Source organism: Sorex araneus, chromosome 1 (genome assembly GCF_027595985.1).
Source record: "Sorex araneus isolate mSorAra2 chromosome 1, mSorAra2.pri, whole genome shotgun sequence".
Taxonomy (NCBI): domain Eukaryota; kingdom Metazoa; phylum Chordata; class Mammalia; order Eulipotyphla; family Soricidae; genus Sorex; species Sorex araneus.
In genome coordinates, this window is record NC_073302.1 from 368,344,530 (window position 1) to 368,360,046 (window position 15,517).

At 35.8% G+C, this 15,517-nt stretch overlaps 1 protein-coding gene across 3 annotated transcripts in view; it reads left to right on the plus strand.

The window, feature by feature from the left end:
* The window catches only part of HYCC1 (hyccin PI4KA lipid kinase complex subunit 1), a 75,626-nt gene extending 67,470 nt beyond the window's left edge, over nt 1-8,156 (plus strand). For 2 of the 3 annotated variants that reach the window (XM_004604087.2, XM_055139435.1), the window contains exon 11: nt 3,144-8,156. In XM_004604087.2, coding sequence (XP_004604144.1) covers nt 3,144-3,718 — 575 coding nt within the window. In that variant the 3' untranslated portion in view covers nt 3,719-8,156. Of the gene's footprint in view, nt 1-2,083; nt 2,377-3,143 lie in introns of all 3 variants that reach the window. The other variant, XM_055139443.1, reaches the window with a different exon arrangement.
* The last annotated feature ends 7,361 nt before the right edge of the window (nt 8,157-15,517 follow it).

Sequence of the window (15,517 nt, forward strand, 5' to 3'; positions counted from 1 at the left end):
AGCATGGTGATAAGCAATACATTATCTGGTGCTGCTTTTCTGTAATCATTTTCTTATAATTTTAAAAGTGTTTTCCCCCTGAAATTACAAATCCTTATTACCAAGCAATCCTAATTTGAGGATATTAGAGGATATTTAACTCAAACCGACTAAAGAATTGAAGAGTTAGAATTTATTGTTTGTTAAGAATGGACATTTGAAATGAAAAATTTTGCCCTTTTAGCTCCCTCTCTGGGGATGGCTGTGTAGCTTACTTTGGACTTCAGTTTCCTTTCATGTAAATGGAAACCAAATTGCCTGTTTCAGAGATTCACCAACTCATTGTTTTGGTACATAATTGGATAATGAATGTGAAAGTTCTCAAAAAAAACCTATGTAGTGTTTTTCAAATGTGTTATTGTTTTCTATTGAATTAGGCTACCTATGTTTATCTTTCAAAGTTTTGTTAAATCTTAATGTTCCTTGGTTTTGTTATGTCTGAATCATTTCACAGTTTATCTTTTGCACAAGCTGCTTCCAGAATGTTAAGTGGTCAGATGTTGCTGTCATGAAAGTGCCATCCTGGTTTTACTCAGTTGCAGTGGCCTCTGGCGTTTGCTTCAGTAAGATTTTATTTACCCTCACTTGAAAGACAGCTATTAGCAATGGATAGTATCTTGGTTGGGACTTTATAAACCCTTTGTTATCAAGCCCCGAGAAGCACCATGGTACGTGTCCAACATGTCTGTCTAGGAAAGAAATTTGTCATTTCATCTAAATCTTATAGAGCACCAAATAATTCCAGTTAAATAATCCTTACCAGCCAGGATCACATGAAGATTTGAGATATCCAGAAGTGAATATTGCTTCTGGGTTTGGAATACCCATGGCAGCTATAACTTTTAAGCTTTTTAAATTGGAAAGAATTAAAATTAAACAGTAGTTCTCAAACTTGCATGTTAGTTATCTGGGAACTTTTGAAAATCCCAGTGCCTGGATCATACCATATACTAATTGAGTGAGACGTTTAAGGTGAAAGCAGGCAGCGGTGATAGCAATGCTCTGCAGAGTCTGAGGCTCATGGGAGTGTTGCTGTTTCCTAGGCATCATTAGTGAGAGCCTGATAATCTAACTATGAAAAACGTTTGAAATTGCGTGTTTGTAAAGCTGTGTATATGCTGTTTACATAGTCTTTTGTTGTTTTGAACTTTAAGTTTCATTACTGACTCATGATATAGTCATGTTATGTTTTCCTGTTTTCCGCAGATATTTCCTTGACAGCTTTAAATAAAATTATGCCTTTGTGACTTAAGACACAGAATAAAATGACTACAAGTATTAACTAGTTAGGCAGTTCATTCCTTTGTTTCTTTTACAATGGCCATTTTCAAAAGAAAAGCCAACAGATAATTTGTTTTTCCATATTTATTTTTTCCAGGGCCAAAAAAGGAAGAACTGTTGCAAATGGAAATTTGTGGAATCACTGAGTCTGTAGGAATAGATTGTTTAGTTATAACATATTACATTAATATTTACTAATTTAAGATAGTGTATGAAACAGAACTACCTGTAGCATTACTAGCCATGGTTTTATGAAGTAATAAACTTTGTTCTAATATCATGGTTTATTAAGATGGCTCAACACAATTTAATTAAAAATAGAATGTTATGTGTACAAAGGATGGCATGGCTTGGTTTCTCAAGTTGAGAAGAGCTAGAGTTTGGGCCCTCCATCCTTAGAAATTTGCTTGAGGCTTCACATAAATTCATGTGGTCACAACAGCATCCTCAAAACAACAGGAATTCTGTTTGGTTTTATTTTAAGAATTGCTTCAGAATTCATGTCAAATATGTATGGGGAGGGAGCAGGATATCAACTGATACTCTGTGAGTTTCTTCATTGTCATTTAAAATTCAAGTACATGACTGTCTAGTACTGTCAAGAGTATTGTAATGTATGAAAATTGCAATTCAGGAAATGTTTGGTTTAATTCATAACATTCAGTCATCCAATATTTGTTTTGGATCTTTTGTTTTTCTTGTTTCGCATTTTTGTTTTGTTTTGTTTTCAGCCATCATTTTGTCTTATCATCTTCAATTCTAGAGCAACCTGACAACAATAATGATACTACTGAATTGGGCATCCTTGTCATTCCTGAGATTAGTGTCACAAATGTGGCCGGAGAGAGAACCGGGAATGGGGAAAAAGGCAGAGCACTAGGAGAGATTGATGCTCAGCATATACAGGGTGTGCAGGAAGCCACAGATCCTAGAACTGAGAGCAAAGGCTTGCCAGAGATCAGGAGGCAAAAATCTGTAAGAAAAATGATGGAGGATGGAATAAACTCACCTGGCAGAGTGCAGTTTTAGCAGAGCACTTTATAGCTGCACCCCAAGGTATCTCATGGCAGAGGGCCACTGCTGCATGTTTGAAGCAACAGTTGCACAGTCACACAAATTTTGCATGTCATCTAATAATCAAAATGCATGAATTATGCACCACAGTTTCTCAATGACTTCTAATGCTCTTTGAATGGTCATACTTATGTCATCTGTGAATAAATTGTTATGAAGACTGAGGCAGAAAATTGCTTTTAAAATAATTTTTTGCTTGTGTTTTGAGAGCTAAGGTTATTTTCCCATTCTGTATTTTTGTCATCTTTGATATATAAGCATTTAACAAGTTTGAAATTTATTGTCCATTTTTTTAATCTTAGTAAAATAATCTAGAACGCAAAATGCAATCTTTAAAAAAAATCTTTAACATCTCTTAGTACCATTTTTTTAAAAGTTCTTGGTAAGAACTTGGAATTTATACTGTTTTGCTACTAAGGGAGAGTTTGCCCCTAGTTTTTCTAGGTGGTATTTTTCCTAATTATTTCTGATCTTATGCATGAAAAGTAAGAGAACTCTTTCTAAAATCACAATGGGATGTGGTTTATGGCATGCTTTGGTTTAATGCACTCTAAATTAACATTTAGTTCCAATGAACTATGTTTGCATTTTATAGAATGTTTTAATTTTGGCTCTGTTCTATAATCTGCTGCTTTATGTAATTACATCAAATTTTAATTTACTTAAGTATAAGTGATTTGGTTTTAATCATTGAACAAAATTGCTTAAAAATTTTAATGTTAATTAATCTTTGTTATTTCTTTGTTTAGGAAATACAGAATTAACAGGTCAAGAAGAACTGATGGAGATATCTGAAGTTGACGAGGGATTTTATTCCAGGGCTGCGTCTAGTACCAGCCAGTCGGGTTTATCAAACAGTAGTCACAATTCTAGTAACAAGACAAGTGTAGGAAAGACTCAGAGGCGGTCAGGAGGAAGCAAAACTGGAGGAAAAGAAAAAGAGACTGCAGGGGAGTTTTGCAAAGATCATTTTGCTCGAAAACAGACCCAGAGAGCCCAAAGTGAGAATCTTGAGCTTCTCTCTTTGAAGAGACTTACCCTGACAACCAGCCAGTCCCTGCCTAAACCTAGTAGCCACGGTTTGGCTAAGACTGCCGCGACTGTGTTTAGCAAATCCTTTGAACAAGTCAGTGGTGTTGCTGTCCCACACAACCCATCACCTACCGTTGGCTGTGGGGTTGGGACAGATGCCAATAGGTTTTCCGCTTGTAGTCTCCAAGAAGAAAAACTTATTTACGTTTCAGAAAGGACTGAACTTTCAATGAAACATCCATCAGGTCATCAGAGACCTCCTAGTATTAGCATTACTCTGTCCACAGATTAATTTGTAATTGATTCTCTCCTAATCAGAGCCTCTGGAACTACAACTTTGCTTCTTTGTATAAAAGTGCTCAGGGTTTTGATCCCTGTTTCTGACAGGAGCCCTGATGTCTTAAGAGCTGAAGGCTACCTGGACTTGACGAAGGAAATAATATCTAGGTTGCAGTTAAAATATGGTTTTCTAATTTCTTAAGTGTTACTACCCTCTTCCCCCCTTGACTCAGTCTTTTCATTTTTTCTTGTCATTGTGTTGCCCTAAGATTGTCAGTATAATAATGCATTTTGATGGATTGTCTGATCAGATGGGTTAAATATCATGTAAGGTTGTGATATTTAGAAAAAGAAGGAGGAGAAGAAGAAAACCCAGAACCCCAAACACTGCTATTTTGGTAGTTATATGTTTGGTCTTCCAAGTAAAAAAGGGAATCTCCATGTATGGGAACTGTTTTTTAAATGATGAGACAGAGGTACAACTTCAAGAATTTTGCAGTTGGCAGTTTTTCAAGCCAGGCTGAAAAATAGGCACCTGGAAAACTAAAATGATGTGTATAGAAAGTGCCTGATAAAAGTGTTTATCACCATATCATCTTTAAGGTTAAAAGAGTTTCTATAGATGCTGGAAAGTTTCTCCTAACCCAGTACCTAGACTAATCATTGATATGAAAAATCAGATTGTACTTAGGTATGTTGCTTTGAACTGTTTGACCTGGATTTGGCAAGCAAAAAATCCCTTTTAATCCTTAAGATGTAATAGGCCATAAAACTGACTTACTTTGCTGCTGGGCTTTGGAAATCCTAGTTAGTTTGGCTTTCTGTAATTCAGAATACACATCATTGAAGAGTTCCTGAAAATCATTGTAAAGCTTCAGCAGCTCTCAAGGCTCCAGTGTCAACTATATAATGTTGAATTGTATGTCTGCAAATGAAGGAAATTTGATTAACTTTTATCTAGGTAAAAGTTATGATAGTAAAGATGTGGACAAGAGTCATTTGTAAACTAGCCAATGTTGTTTGTTTATGATCGTGTTCTTAAATTTAAAATTGTGAAACATGGAAAAAAATCAAGTGGGTTTCTTGTTTGGTGAATAGGCCTGTTTTATCACTCCAGTCCCTAAATAGGCCAGTTTTTAATGTTTTTATTATGATAGAAAAATTATGTAGTTGCCCCAAGTGAAAGATACCAAGGGCAATCTCACTAAACAAATTTGAATGTAGCTGTACAGAACTTTGACCTCTAAGAGATATTAAACTCTGACGCTTGCTAGTTGGTGGACATTACAGCTAGTCTGAGAATCTAGTATTTTTAATTCTAGAATTTAATTCATATCAGAATATGAATGAGAAAGCACAGTACGTCAGCTGGGAGAAAGGCCAGCAGAGCTCCCCAACTGTTAGGACACATTTTTTGTTTTGTTTTGTTTAATTCACCATCTCTATAATCACACTGAAAATGCTTCTTGTCCTCTTGTACATGCTTAGAGCTCACGTATGTGAAAAATGTGTATGTCTGGAATAGTGCAAAAGTACTTACATGTGGAATGCAGTTTTGCCCGTGACTGCTTTGCCTGCTGTTTGTTTTGATCAGGCAGTGGTGGGTACCAGCTGCTGGGGATCCGTCCCTCTAGGGCTGCAGACATGCAGAGCACGTGCTCGACCTCTAAGCTATACATCCAGCACCCCAAGCCCCCCTTCCATTTTAAATCAATTTTCTCAAAGAGCACAAAAATTTTTATTCATTACCCCTGAATATAATGATATGTTTTTAACATAAATAAATTTGATTTGTTTACTTCCAGTAATATTACAGGGTTTATTGGCACAAATTGTGATTAATAAAAAAGCCACCTAAGGCAACCAGTAAAAGTCAATGTTCTGTTAATTTAATAGAAATCCTGTGCACAACTGAAACTATTTGTAAAACATCACTGTGAATTTCTTACTGTCTTTTTGTAATTCTTTAATAAAGAATTTTCCCCAAGGCATAGTTACTAACAATATTAAAAGACTTAACTTATTTAAAGGATTCATATTTTAAGTAAGGTGATCTGATTAGAAAATCCTGTAGAAAAGGTTTGACAAAACACTAGCTGGCAACAAGAGTTCATATTTTAGTGGTAAATATTAAAATATAATGACAATACATGATGACACATCTTGATCTTTGCCATTTATGAGATCCAGTGACCACTCAGTGGCATTGCCATCAAATGACAAGCAATTTTGGACTCAGGCAGATTTATTGAATCGGAATTTGCATTTGAACAAGATTCTCAAGCAATTTTTATGCTTGTTAAGGTTGGAGAAGACAGAAAATGTGCGAATAAATCATTTATATTAATATTTAAATTTCTCAGTGCTTCCACCACCCAAGATCAAATACATTAGATACTAGATTGTTATAACCTCTGTCTTTAGCAGCTAATCAATTTTAATAACATTGATGCTTGGCTATTTCTAGATTTTTAACGATTTTCATATACTTTTACAGTGAAAATCTAAGATTTTGTATTTTTTCTTTTGAAAATAGAAATTTGATTCCATTACAAATTATTTTGTAAACTGAATCAGAGCTGTCAATGCCTGTAATTTTAAGTCCAAAAGGGTCACCACCCTTTATGCATTGCACATCAAATCTATAAGAGTATCATCCTTTTAAAATCTCTGAAGGGTTTCTTAGGGGAGCAATTCTGAAACTGGGCTACAGTTGATTTTCTGAATTATAAGTTATGTTACAGAAAGATTCTTTTATACCACTTTGGCCATTATTTCAAGAATTAGCCATGAAAATTTTTATAAGCTATTTTAGATTTTATTGATTATGGTTATGCAATTGCAGTTGTCTTTAATATTCTCTTCCCACTTACCTTTACAAATTTGAAAGATACAATGACTTTTGGAAGTCAGATTCCAGAAAATGTTGATGTGACCATCTTGTCATCTATTATCAGTATGTCAGATGATAAGCTATTATTGCTAGAATAAAGCTGGGTTCCAGTGTTTGCCCTTTGAAGTCCAAAAGGGGAGAGAAAATTGACTTGCGAGGGTGTTTCATAGGACATAAGGCAGTGAACTCCTTGAAATTCCTGGCTTACCAACCATTATGAACTCTTTTAAGACAGTGTTATAGATGTATAAGTAGGAATTCTCAATTCTTAAATAATGCAGAATTTTTTTTGAAATTTTCATTGTGCTTTTCCATCACAAAGGAAGTAAGTACTCAGCATACTTTGTTCATTTAAGAACAAAATATTGAATGAACACTGTCTTAGCACTATCTTCCCGTTGTTCATCAATTTGCTCGAGCGGGCACCAGTACATCTCCATTGTGAGAATTGTTGTTACTGTTTTTGGCATATCGAATACACCACGGGTAGCTTGCCAGGCTCTGCTGTGCAGGCAGGATACTCTTGGTAGCTTGCGGGGCCCTCCAAGAGGGACAAAGGTATCAAACCCAGGTCAGCTATGTGCAAGGCAAACACTCTACCCGCTGTGCTATCGCTCCAGTCCATTGAATGAACAGAAAATATATTTTTAAATCAAGATAGATTTAAAATAAAGCCACTTTAGGGGATTTGCCTATTTTGGGAGAAAAAAAGTGTTAAATTATAGAGCAAAAATGTACTTTGACACAATTTTAAGCAAATACTGAAATTAAGGCTCTTTAACATTTAAGTCCATAAGCACAATATATCTACACTTTAACAAAGGGAAGAATATACTAAGGAAATAGATATGTTAAATGCGATTACTAAAAATATTTTTTAAAAGACCATTTAAAAACAAGAGCAATTTGAGGGTACTTAAATAAGCATTGTATATAGAAATTAATGTGTAATAGTATTTCCCCAATCTTGGGAAAACAAAAATGTTTAGTTCTTTAGTTAGCATGAATTTGTAATTTTAGATTTGTTGCTTAGTAAATTGATACTTAGTACTTTGAATTACTTACATTAATGTTAAATATTGTTAAATTTGTCATCAGTGAACATAAATTCTTTGTCTTCTGTACTTTGTAACTTGTATCTATCTCTAGACTAGCACTGAGCATTTTGGAAGATCTTTTTGTGCTTTTCTAGTAGTACAGTTCAATAGTACCTGTTTCTTGATATAGTTTCCACTGATAAATACAAAATGCTATTTCACATACCATTGCTTTGTCTTATGTGGAGTTTGCTATATATTTCCTATCTTCTAATCATGTAGTGGTACTCATCTTTTCATAGTAAATATACTTTGTTTCTAATTGTAATCCTAGAGTTTACATTCCTAAAGAATAAACTATGACTTTGGATATTTTTTATGTGCTCTCTACATTTTTTTTTAGGTTACGGAAATAAACTGGAGTTTAGTTTTTTGAAGTTTTGTATATTTGTGTAAATGTTCTCCATGTGCAATACTTTATACAGTAGTGTTAACTTTTGTTTTATTGAAATAAAAACTGAAAAAAATGTTTTTTCCAGATTATTTTACTCATTAAAAATGTCATCATAAAACACTTGCAAAAGTCATGATTGGAGGAAGAAAATAAAAGAGGAAGACTTAGGTGAGTTGAGCCATCGAGAGCTTTGCCCTTTGAAGTCCGAAGATGTCATTGCTTAGGGCAATGACATCTCATTCCTAACTTTATGTTTTACACAAAGGGCTAGGGATGAGGAGGCTGGCAGGTCCTTTAGTGAACCTCTGAAAGAAGATGAACTTGTTGCCATTGGTTGTGACTCTAGAAGCATAGGAAAATTCAGATAGCAGTGCTTGCTTTCATCCTTCAACTTGAATGTGAGGTAGTGTCTCTAGAGGACAGAGATGATGTGCCCCTAGTGTCAAGCAGGATTTTGTGAAGGTAAGTATCAACATATTTAATAAATTGGTTTAGGTTGCTCTGATTTTTAGAAAAAGATCTAGGATAAGGTGTCCAGTATACACTATATCACATAGAAAATTTGTATACTTAGGGCTTCAGAGTTCACTCTCCTGCACCCCATGGCCCCTGCGCACTTCTGGGGACACTGCATTGTGAGGCCCAAAGCCATAAAATTACCAGATTGGTTGGCTGAATATTGCTGGGAGTGGCCACTGCACCCCCTGCGCACTACTTGGGAGGCTCCCACAAATTGTATAAAGATAGATTAAAATTTGCAATTGTACTTATTGTCTCTAGAAAATCTTGATGGAATTCTCTGAATTGCATTGTTGTGTAGCTTAGAAATAAAACATTAGAAACTTGAAGGGAAAAGATCCTGGCGTGAGGGGCTGGAGAGATAGCTCAGGGAGCTAACTAAATATGCTTTGCATGTAGGAGGCTCAGGTTCAATCCCTGTACCAGGATCCCCTAACTATCATCAGGAGTAACCTCCCCCTACCCAAATGCTACCTTCATCCCTAAATCCTGGTGTGTGCAATTGCTTGATAATTTGGATATTTTTCACATAAGGAACTAAGAAAATTAGGAAATATTTTCTGAACTGCTAGTAAAGGAGTCTTGGGGAGAACCAAGACGGCAGTTTTGTAAGCACATGTTGACTGTATGAAATAACACACGCCTACAGGATGTGATAGACAATTACCAGATGGTTTCACTTAGATGGCATGTAAATAACCAAAGCTAGTGAACTGGCAAAACAACAATAAAAATAACTCTTAGACTCTTGAAAGAAATATGAGTACCAGAGGGAAAGGGTATTGGCGGGTGGGAAGAACTGGGTAGAATATCCTGAAAGATGGTGCTGGGACATCTGTAGTTGGTGCACATGTATAGATATAAGAAGCTTTCTACCAAAAAATAAATGTTGCAAACCAATGGAAATGGAATAAGATTTATTAAGAGAAAAGACTAAAATGGCATTGCACTTACATAGTGACTTCAGTAATCCCAATAAATTGCTGACTCATTTAATAGAATCTGACTGATAATAACATTAGCAGCATTCTATAGTTATTAGAACATATTTCCATAAATCTAGTCATTTGACATTTTCCCTTGCTTTATGATCATGTGTTGGGGATAACAGCCAATTGTTATTAATATTGTAATCTCTGAATCCTTGACTCAGTTCTATAAAAATGAGTAGAATTCCCATTTTACAAAAAAGAAAACTAGATGTTCTCAGCAAGACACTTGACTTTCTTAACACACTCAGGTTCTTGGACACAGGCCTCACCACTCAACACTTCCATATCTTGGTAAGAACAGATGCTAGGTGAAGACTGCATAGTGGGCAAATATTTGGAATTCACTTATCCCATTTGTTACATAGGTGATAGAGTTAAGTAAAATAAAAGCTTTCCAAAAATAAATTATGCTATTTTTTGGTAGGACTTTGTATCTAAAGTTGGTACTTGAGTTAAAAATAAAGTGTACATGCATTCTAACTAGGCAAGCCTACTCTTACTCTACCATGTTCATTCTGTAGACTAGACTAGTCTCAGAAATTTTAGCACAAATATATAAACAAACAGTATTCATTGCAGCATTTCCTGTAGTAACAAGAAAATAGAAAAGCAGTCTAAATTAATAAAGGGATAAATACAGCATGTGCATATAATAAGATATGACATAAGATAAAATAAGATAAAACACAAACCAATATAAATCTTTTTAAATGCACATTATTTGTGATTCATTTATTTTGGGGGTCACAACCAGCAAGGCTTACTCCTGTCTCTGTGCTTAAGCCTCAGAGATCTGTGTTGTGGGGATCATTGCCCATGTGTGTAGCAAGTGCCTTTTAGTACATAGTAACTTGTGTACTATTTGTCTCCATTTATGTGACTTTTAATGTTCTCTGAGAAAAGTGTGTGATAGAACATTAAATAGTATACATAGTATTGCTCCCTGAAAAAAGTATGTTAAAAACAACTTATATGTATATGTGTATATATATATATATATACATGTACATATACACGTATATAGTAGTAATATTCCCTAAGAAAAGTATGTCAGGAATAATTTGTTTTTCTGTATTAAAATAGTAAATGACCCCATTCATTAGAAGTATTAGATATTTATTATGGCTCTATTACTTCCATGGACTGGAGCGATAGCACAGTGGGTAGGGCATTTGCCTTGCATGCGGCCGACCCGGGTTTGATTCCTCTGTCCCTCTCTGAGAGCTTGGCAAGCTACCGAGAGTATCCCGCTCGCACGGCAAAGCCTGGCAAGCTACCCGTGGCATATTTGATATGCCAAAAACAGTAACAAAAAGTCTCACGATGGAGCCATTACTGGTGCCCGCTCGAGCAAATCAATGAACAATGGGATGACAGTGTTACTATACACATTCATATGTATCTTTGCTGTTATACAGGGGGAAAAGCATTATTTTTCTTACTGTGACTTAAAGGTGGCCCTCATTAACTAAAAGGAAAAATTTTGATGGAATTTGCTTGGTAATATGCTAATCCCCAAAACTCAGAGTCACTGCGTGAACAACAAAGACTTCTAAGAATCAACTTCTAACGAGTTGATTCTTATACAAACTTAGTTTTAATCAAGCTGACAGCAATAAATTGGTTATCTTTATATTTCTAGCAGAGGTTTGTAGTTAGAAAGGGAACTTCTTAAGAAATCTTGCATTTTAGTGGGCCCCCCTCAAGAAAATGCCAATTAATACTAACTAAATAGTGAACAGACCTATTATGATAAGCAAACTGCTCTGAGATAGAAAATACTTCAGTGTATAATAAGCCAATTAAATAGACTGTAAAAATGTCATTGGTGAATTCATCTAGATAACACTAGATGACCTATAATAAAGCAAAAACAGGTATTAAAACCAACAGTAATGAAGAAAATACATCACTTTGATATGTTTAGAACTATAAAATAAGTTATTTGGAGAGCTTTTAGGATCTATGTTCAAATGTTTTAAAGCGTTTCTGTTAAGAAATGACAGATTGGATTTGATTAGCAAAATAAATGGTTTAGATTTGGTGAACATAGCAAGCAAGGACCTTGAAAATTTTGTGGTTTGATTAGCCAGCTATTTGGCCAGGTAAGATTATTGTCTCCATCCTATAGGAGTTTCTTTTTTTGGTTTGTTTGTTTTATGTGCCACACCCCGTGGTGCTCATGGCTTACTACTGGCTCTGTCGTCAGGGATCATTTCTCATGGGCTTGGAGGACTATATGGGGTGCTGGGGATTGAACTAGGTTGTCTGTGTGCAAGGCAAGAGCTTTACCTACTGTACTATCTCTTCGGTCCTCTATAGGAGTTTCTTATACTAGCAGCTGTTTTGTTTTGTTTAAAATCTTATTTTTCCTGAATAAAGATATTTTTGGGAAAAAAAACAAGTTATGACTTAGATGGGGGTACCATTTTATATAGTTTCAGATCAATGTATCACCACTCCCTATTCAAATATTTTAAGTCAATACAAGTACAATATAAATACAGCATTTTAATATGCACTTAGTGACTTCTTAGGGATCTACTGAACATCTGAAAGATGTCTTCTGAAATGTCTTGACCACCAATTACACTCTAATACTTAATTCCATCGGATAGTGATATCTCTTCACATATCTATCTGTCTAGACATGTAGATTAGTGCCTTATATTAAGAAGCTCACATGTTTTGGTTTGACACCTTCAAATGCCACACCATAGAAATACAAGAGAAATGAAGGTAAACACGCTCTTCCACATGCATATATATAGACTGTAGTCTCAAATCACCTAAATTCCTGAAAACGGATGAATGGAATCCCCCAGCTTTATGGATTTAAATACTCTACAGAAAAGAAAACCCACCACCATAAGTCTTAAGTTCTACAATTTTCCAAATTAAATGCCACATATGCAATAAAGCAGTACCTCATGAAAAATGAGCAATACTGGTTTAAAACCACGACTGGAAGTTACAGGAGTCAAACAAACCTCTAGGAGCCAGGACCCCAGAGAATCTGCATAGAAACTAGTTAAAATGGTCAGTTTGAGATACTACTGTAAGGAGGTGATGCTTCCACACTCAGCCTTTAAGATCTAAGAACTTAGATGACAAGAATATCCCCCCGCCCCGCCCCGCTCCACGCCCTGCCCTGTTACCTAACTGACAAGGTAGTTAGTTGTAAATAAAAGATGACTCGTGCTAATCACATCCACTCCTGAGAATCTGTAATTAGGGTACATGCTAGGCAGAAGGTGACTCTATGGCCACTTCCAATACAAAGACGGAGCAGTTTATCACTAATGAGCAAGTCTCTAATGAGTCTCTGCAGTCTGGTAGACAACATTTCACGTGGTCCAACTACTGAAAGGAAACAAGCACATCCTAAGCAATTCCACAGGGAAAGGATTCCTTGGGGTTCTTTCCAGGCATAGTTTCCCTTTGCTAAGTTTGCCTTCTCTTTTATTTGCTATGATTCATCAGAGCTGAGTATAATCCTCTGCTGGGTCATGTAAATCCTAGTTTTAAATTTCCGACCCTGAAGGTCGTTTTGTAGAACTTAGAGGAGTGAGCAAACATTCTGCAGATACTACCTTTAAAAAAAAATGAAATTTGCCCATTGATTTTGTGAGTTTTAGAAAAATATAATCCAGGTGAATGACTCAGAGAAAGAGATACACTGCAAGAATCAATGGGTGTGGTATGTATGAAAAGTATAATTACAGTATTGTAAATCATGGCACTTCAATAAAAAAGTAAAGAAAAAATTCTAATGGACAGTTTTTGTGTGTATGTGTGTGTGTTTGGGTCACACCCAGTAATGCTCAGGGCTTACGTCTGGCTCTGCACTCAGGAATCACTCCTAGCAGTGCTCAGGGGATGATATGGGAATGCCAGGGAAGGAAACCTTAATCAGCCACATGCAAGGTAGATGCTATACCTGCTGTACTATCACTTCATCCCCTAGCAGACAATTTTTTAATGAAGAATCAGGAAAAATAAATTATGCCAACTGGGTTGTACTGGAAAGACAAAAAAAGAAAAATTAGTTTAGGGCCAGCCATCAATCAACAAAGTTATAAACCAACTAAGATCTCAAAAATCAGGGAGGATCAGTGAGCCTCACAATACTGCTTCTTCCCCTTGAGTGTTTGCTGGATTTTAGGTCACAGTAGAAGTATTTTTAAAAGAAGAAGAAAATCAGCATGCTTATTTCCCATCTGGACTGAAGAGGCAAAAATTGGCTTTAAGACAAAGAGATCCTAGTGCATACACTAGAATCTTATTTTAGATAGCTTAAAGCTTCACCTTAAAAAGAGGAGAAATCAGGGTATATAAAAGCTTATAACAGCTGCAACCTAGTTTCAAGTCAACTGAATCAATGAGTGGATCAATGTGATCTACCTGCTATCACGTATATCACGTATATGTGATCTACCTGTTATCAGGCAATAGAGGGATCTTTCACAATAAGGAGATCTCGCCCAGCGCCTGTACAGTGTATGGTATGGAGTTTCTCACATTAAGTCAGAACTGAGAAGGAATGCCGAAGAGTGGAACCATAAAGGGAAAGGCAATTGAAACCAAATCCACTGATGGCCTCATATTTGGTCTTTTCAAAGACGAACTTAATAGTTTTGATTAATGAGCCAGGAAGGAGAATTTTATGGAAAACAATCTTTTTTTTAATTCAAAATTCTAGAATTAATATGCAGAGCCTAAAATCAAGAGCTTAATATATGTTAAAGTCTTAGACTGCTGAATGGATTTTAAAAACCATTGAATTTTTAAATTGAATTTTTAAAATGAAATTAATTGATGACTAAGAAGGTATACTTTAGATTCAGGGATACAAAGAAGCTGAAAACAAAAGGATCCAAAGAGATGTACAATGAAAACAGCAATCATAAAAGAGGGAACACTTATCAAACAGACTTTAAACGAAAACGTTTCTTAGAGATAGGCATTTTCTGACAAAAGAGTTAATCCACCATAAAGATGACAATGATTATAAATATTTTGACACTAGTAACAGTGCTAATACATATATATGTATGAAAATGGACAAAAAGGAAAGGTAGATAACTTATAATAGTATAAATAATTTATAATATAATAGTAGAAGCTTCAATACTCTAGTAATAGAAACAATGACACAAAAGAGCAATAAGAATGTATTTAAGGGGGCTGGAGCAATAGCACAGCGGGCAGGGCGTTTGCCTTGCACATGGTCGACCCAGGTTCGATTCCCAGCATCCCATATGGTCCCCTGAGCACCGCCAGGGGTAATTCCTGAGTGCAGAGCCAGGAGTAACCCCTGTGCACCGCCAAGGTGACTCATAAAGCAAAAAAAGAAAAAAAAAGAATGTATTTAAGATAGGTGTATTAGTCATTTATGACTAATTTGAATTACTTGTTAATTTCTTAGAGCCATTGCAGCAAGCTACCACAAATTCTGTGGCCTTGAAGAACAAAAATTTCTTCTCGGACAATTCTGAAGGTTGAAAGTCTGAAATGAAGGTGGAAGCAGGACCACATGCTTCTGAAGGCTCTAGAGAATTCTTCCTTTTTCCTAAACTCTATCCACTCACTACAGAGATTGATTTAGAGCTGTGTCATTCCAAGTATCTGCTTCTGTTCTCATGTGGCTTTCTGGACTTCTTATAAGAGGAGGAGGGGCTGAACATAGGACCTTGTGCATGCAAGACAATTGTTCTACAACTGAGCCACATGCCTAGCCCTGATCATGCAGTTCTGACATTCTATTAATATGGTGTATTACATTAATTTACTTGGGGGTTTTTTGTTGTTTTTTGTTGTTGTTGTTGTTGTTATTGTTGTTATTCCTGGCTCTGCACTCAGGAATTACACCTGGCGCTGCTCAGGGGACCATATGGGATGCTGGGAATTGAACCCG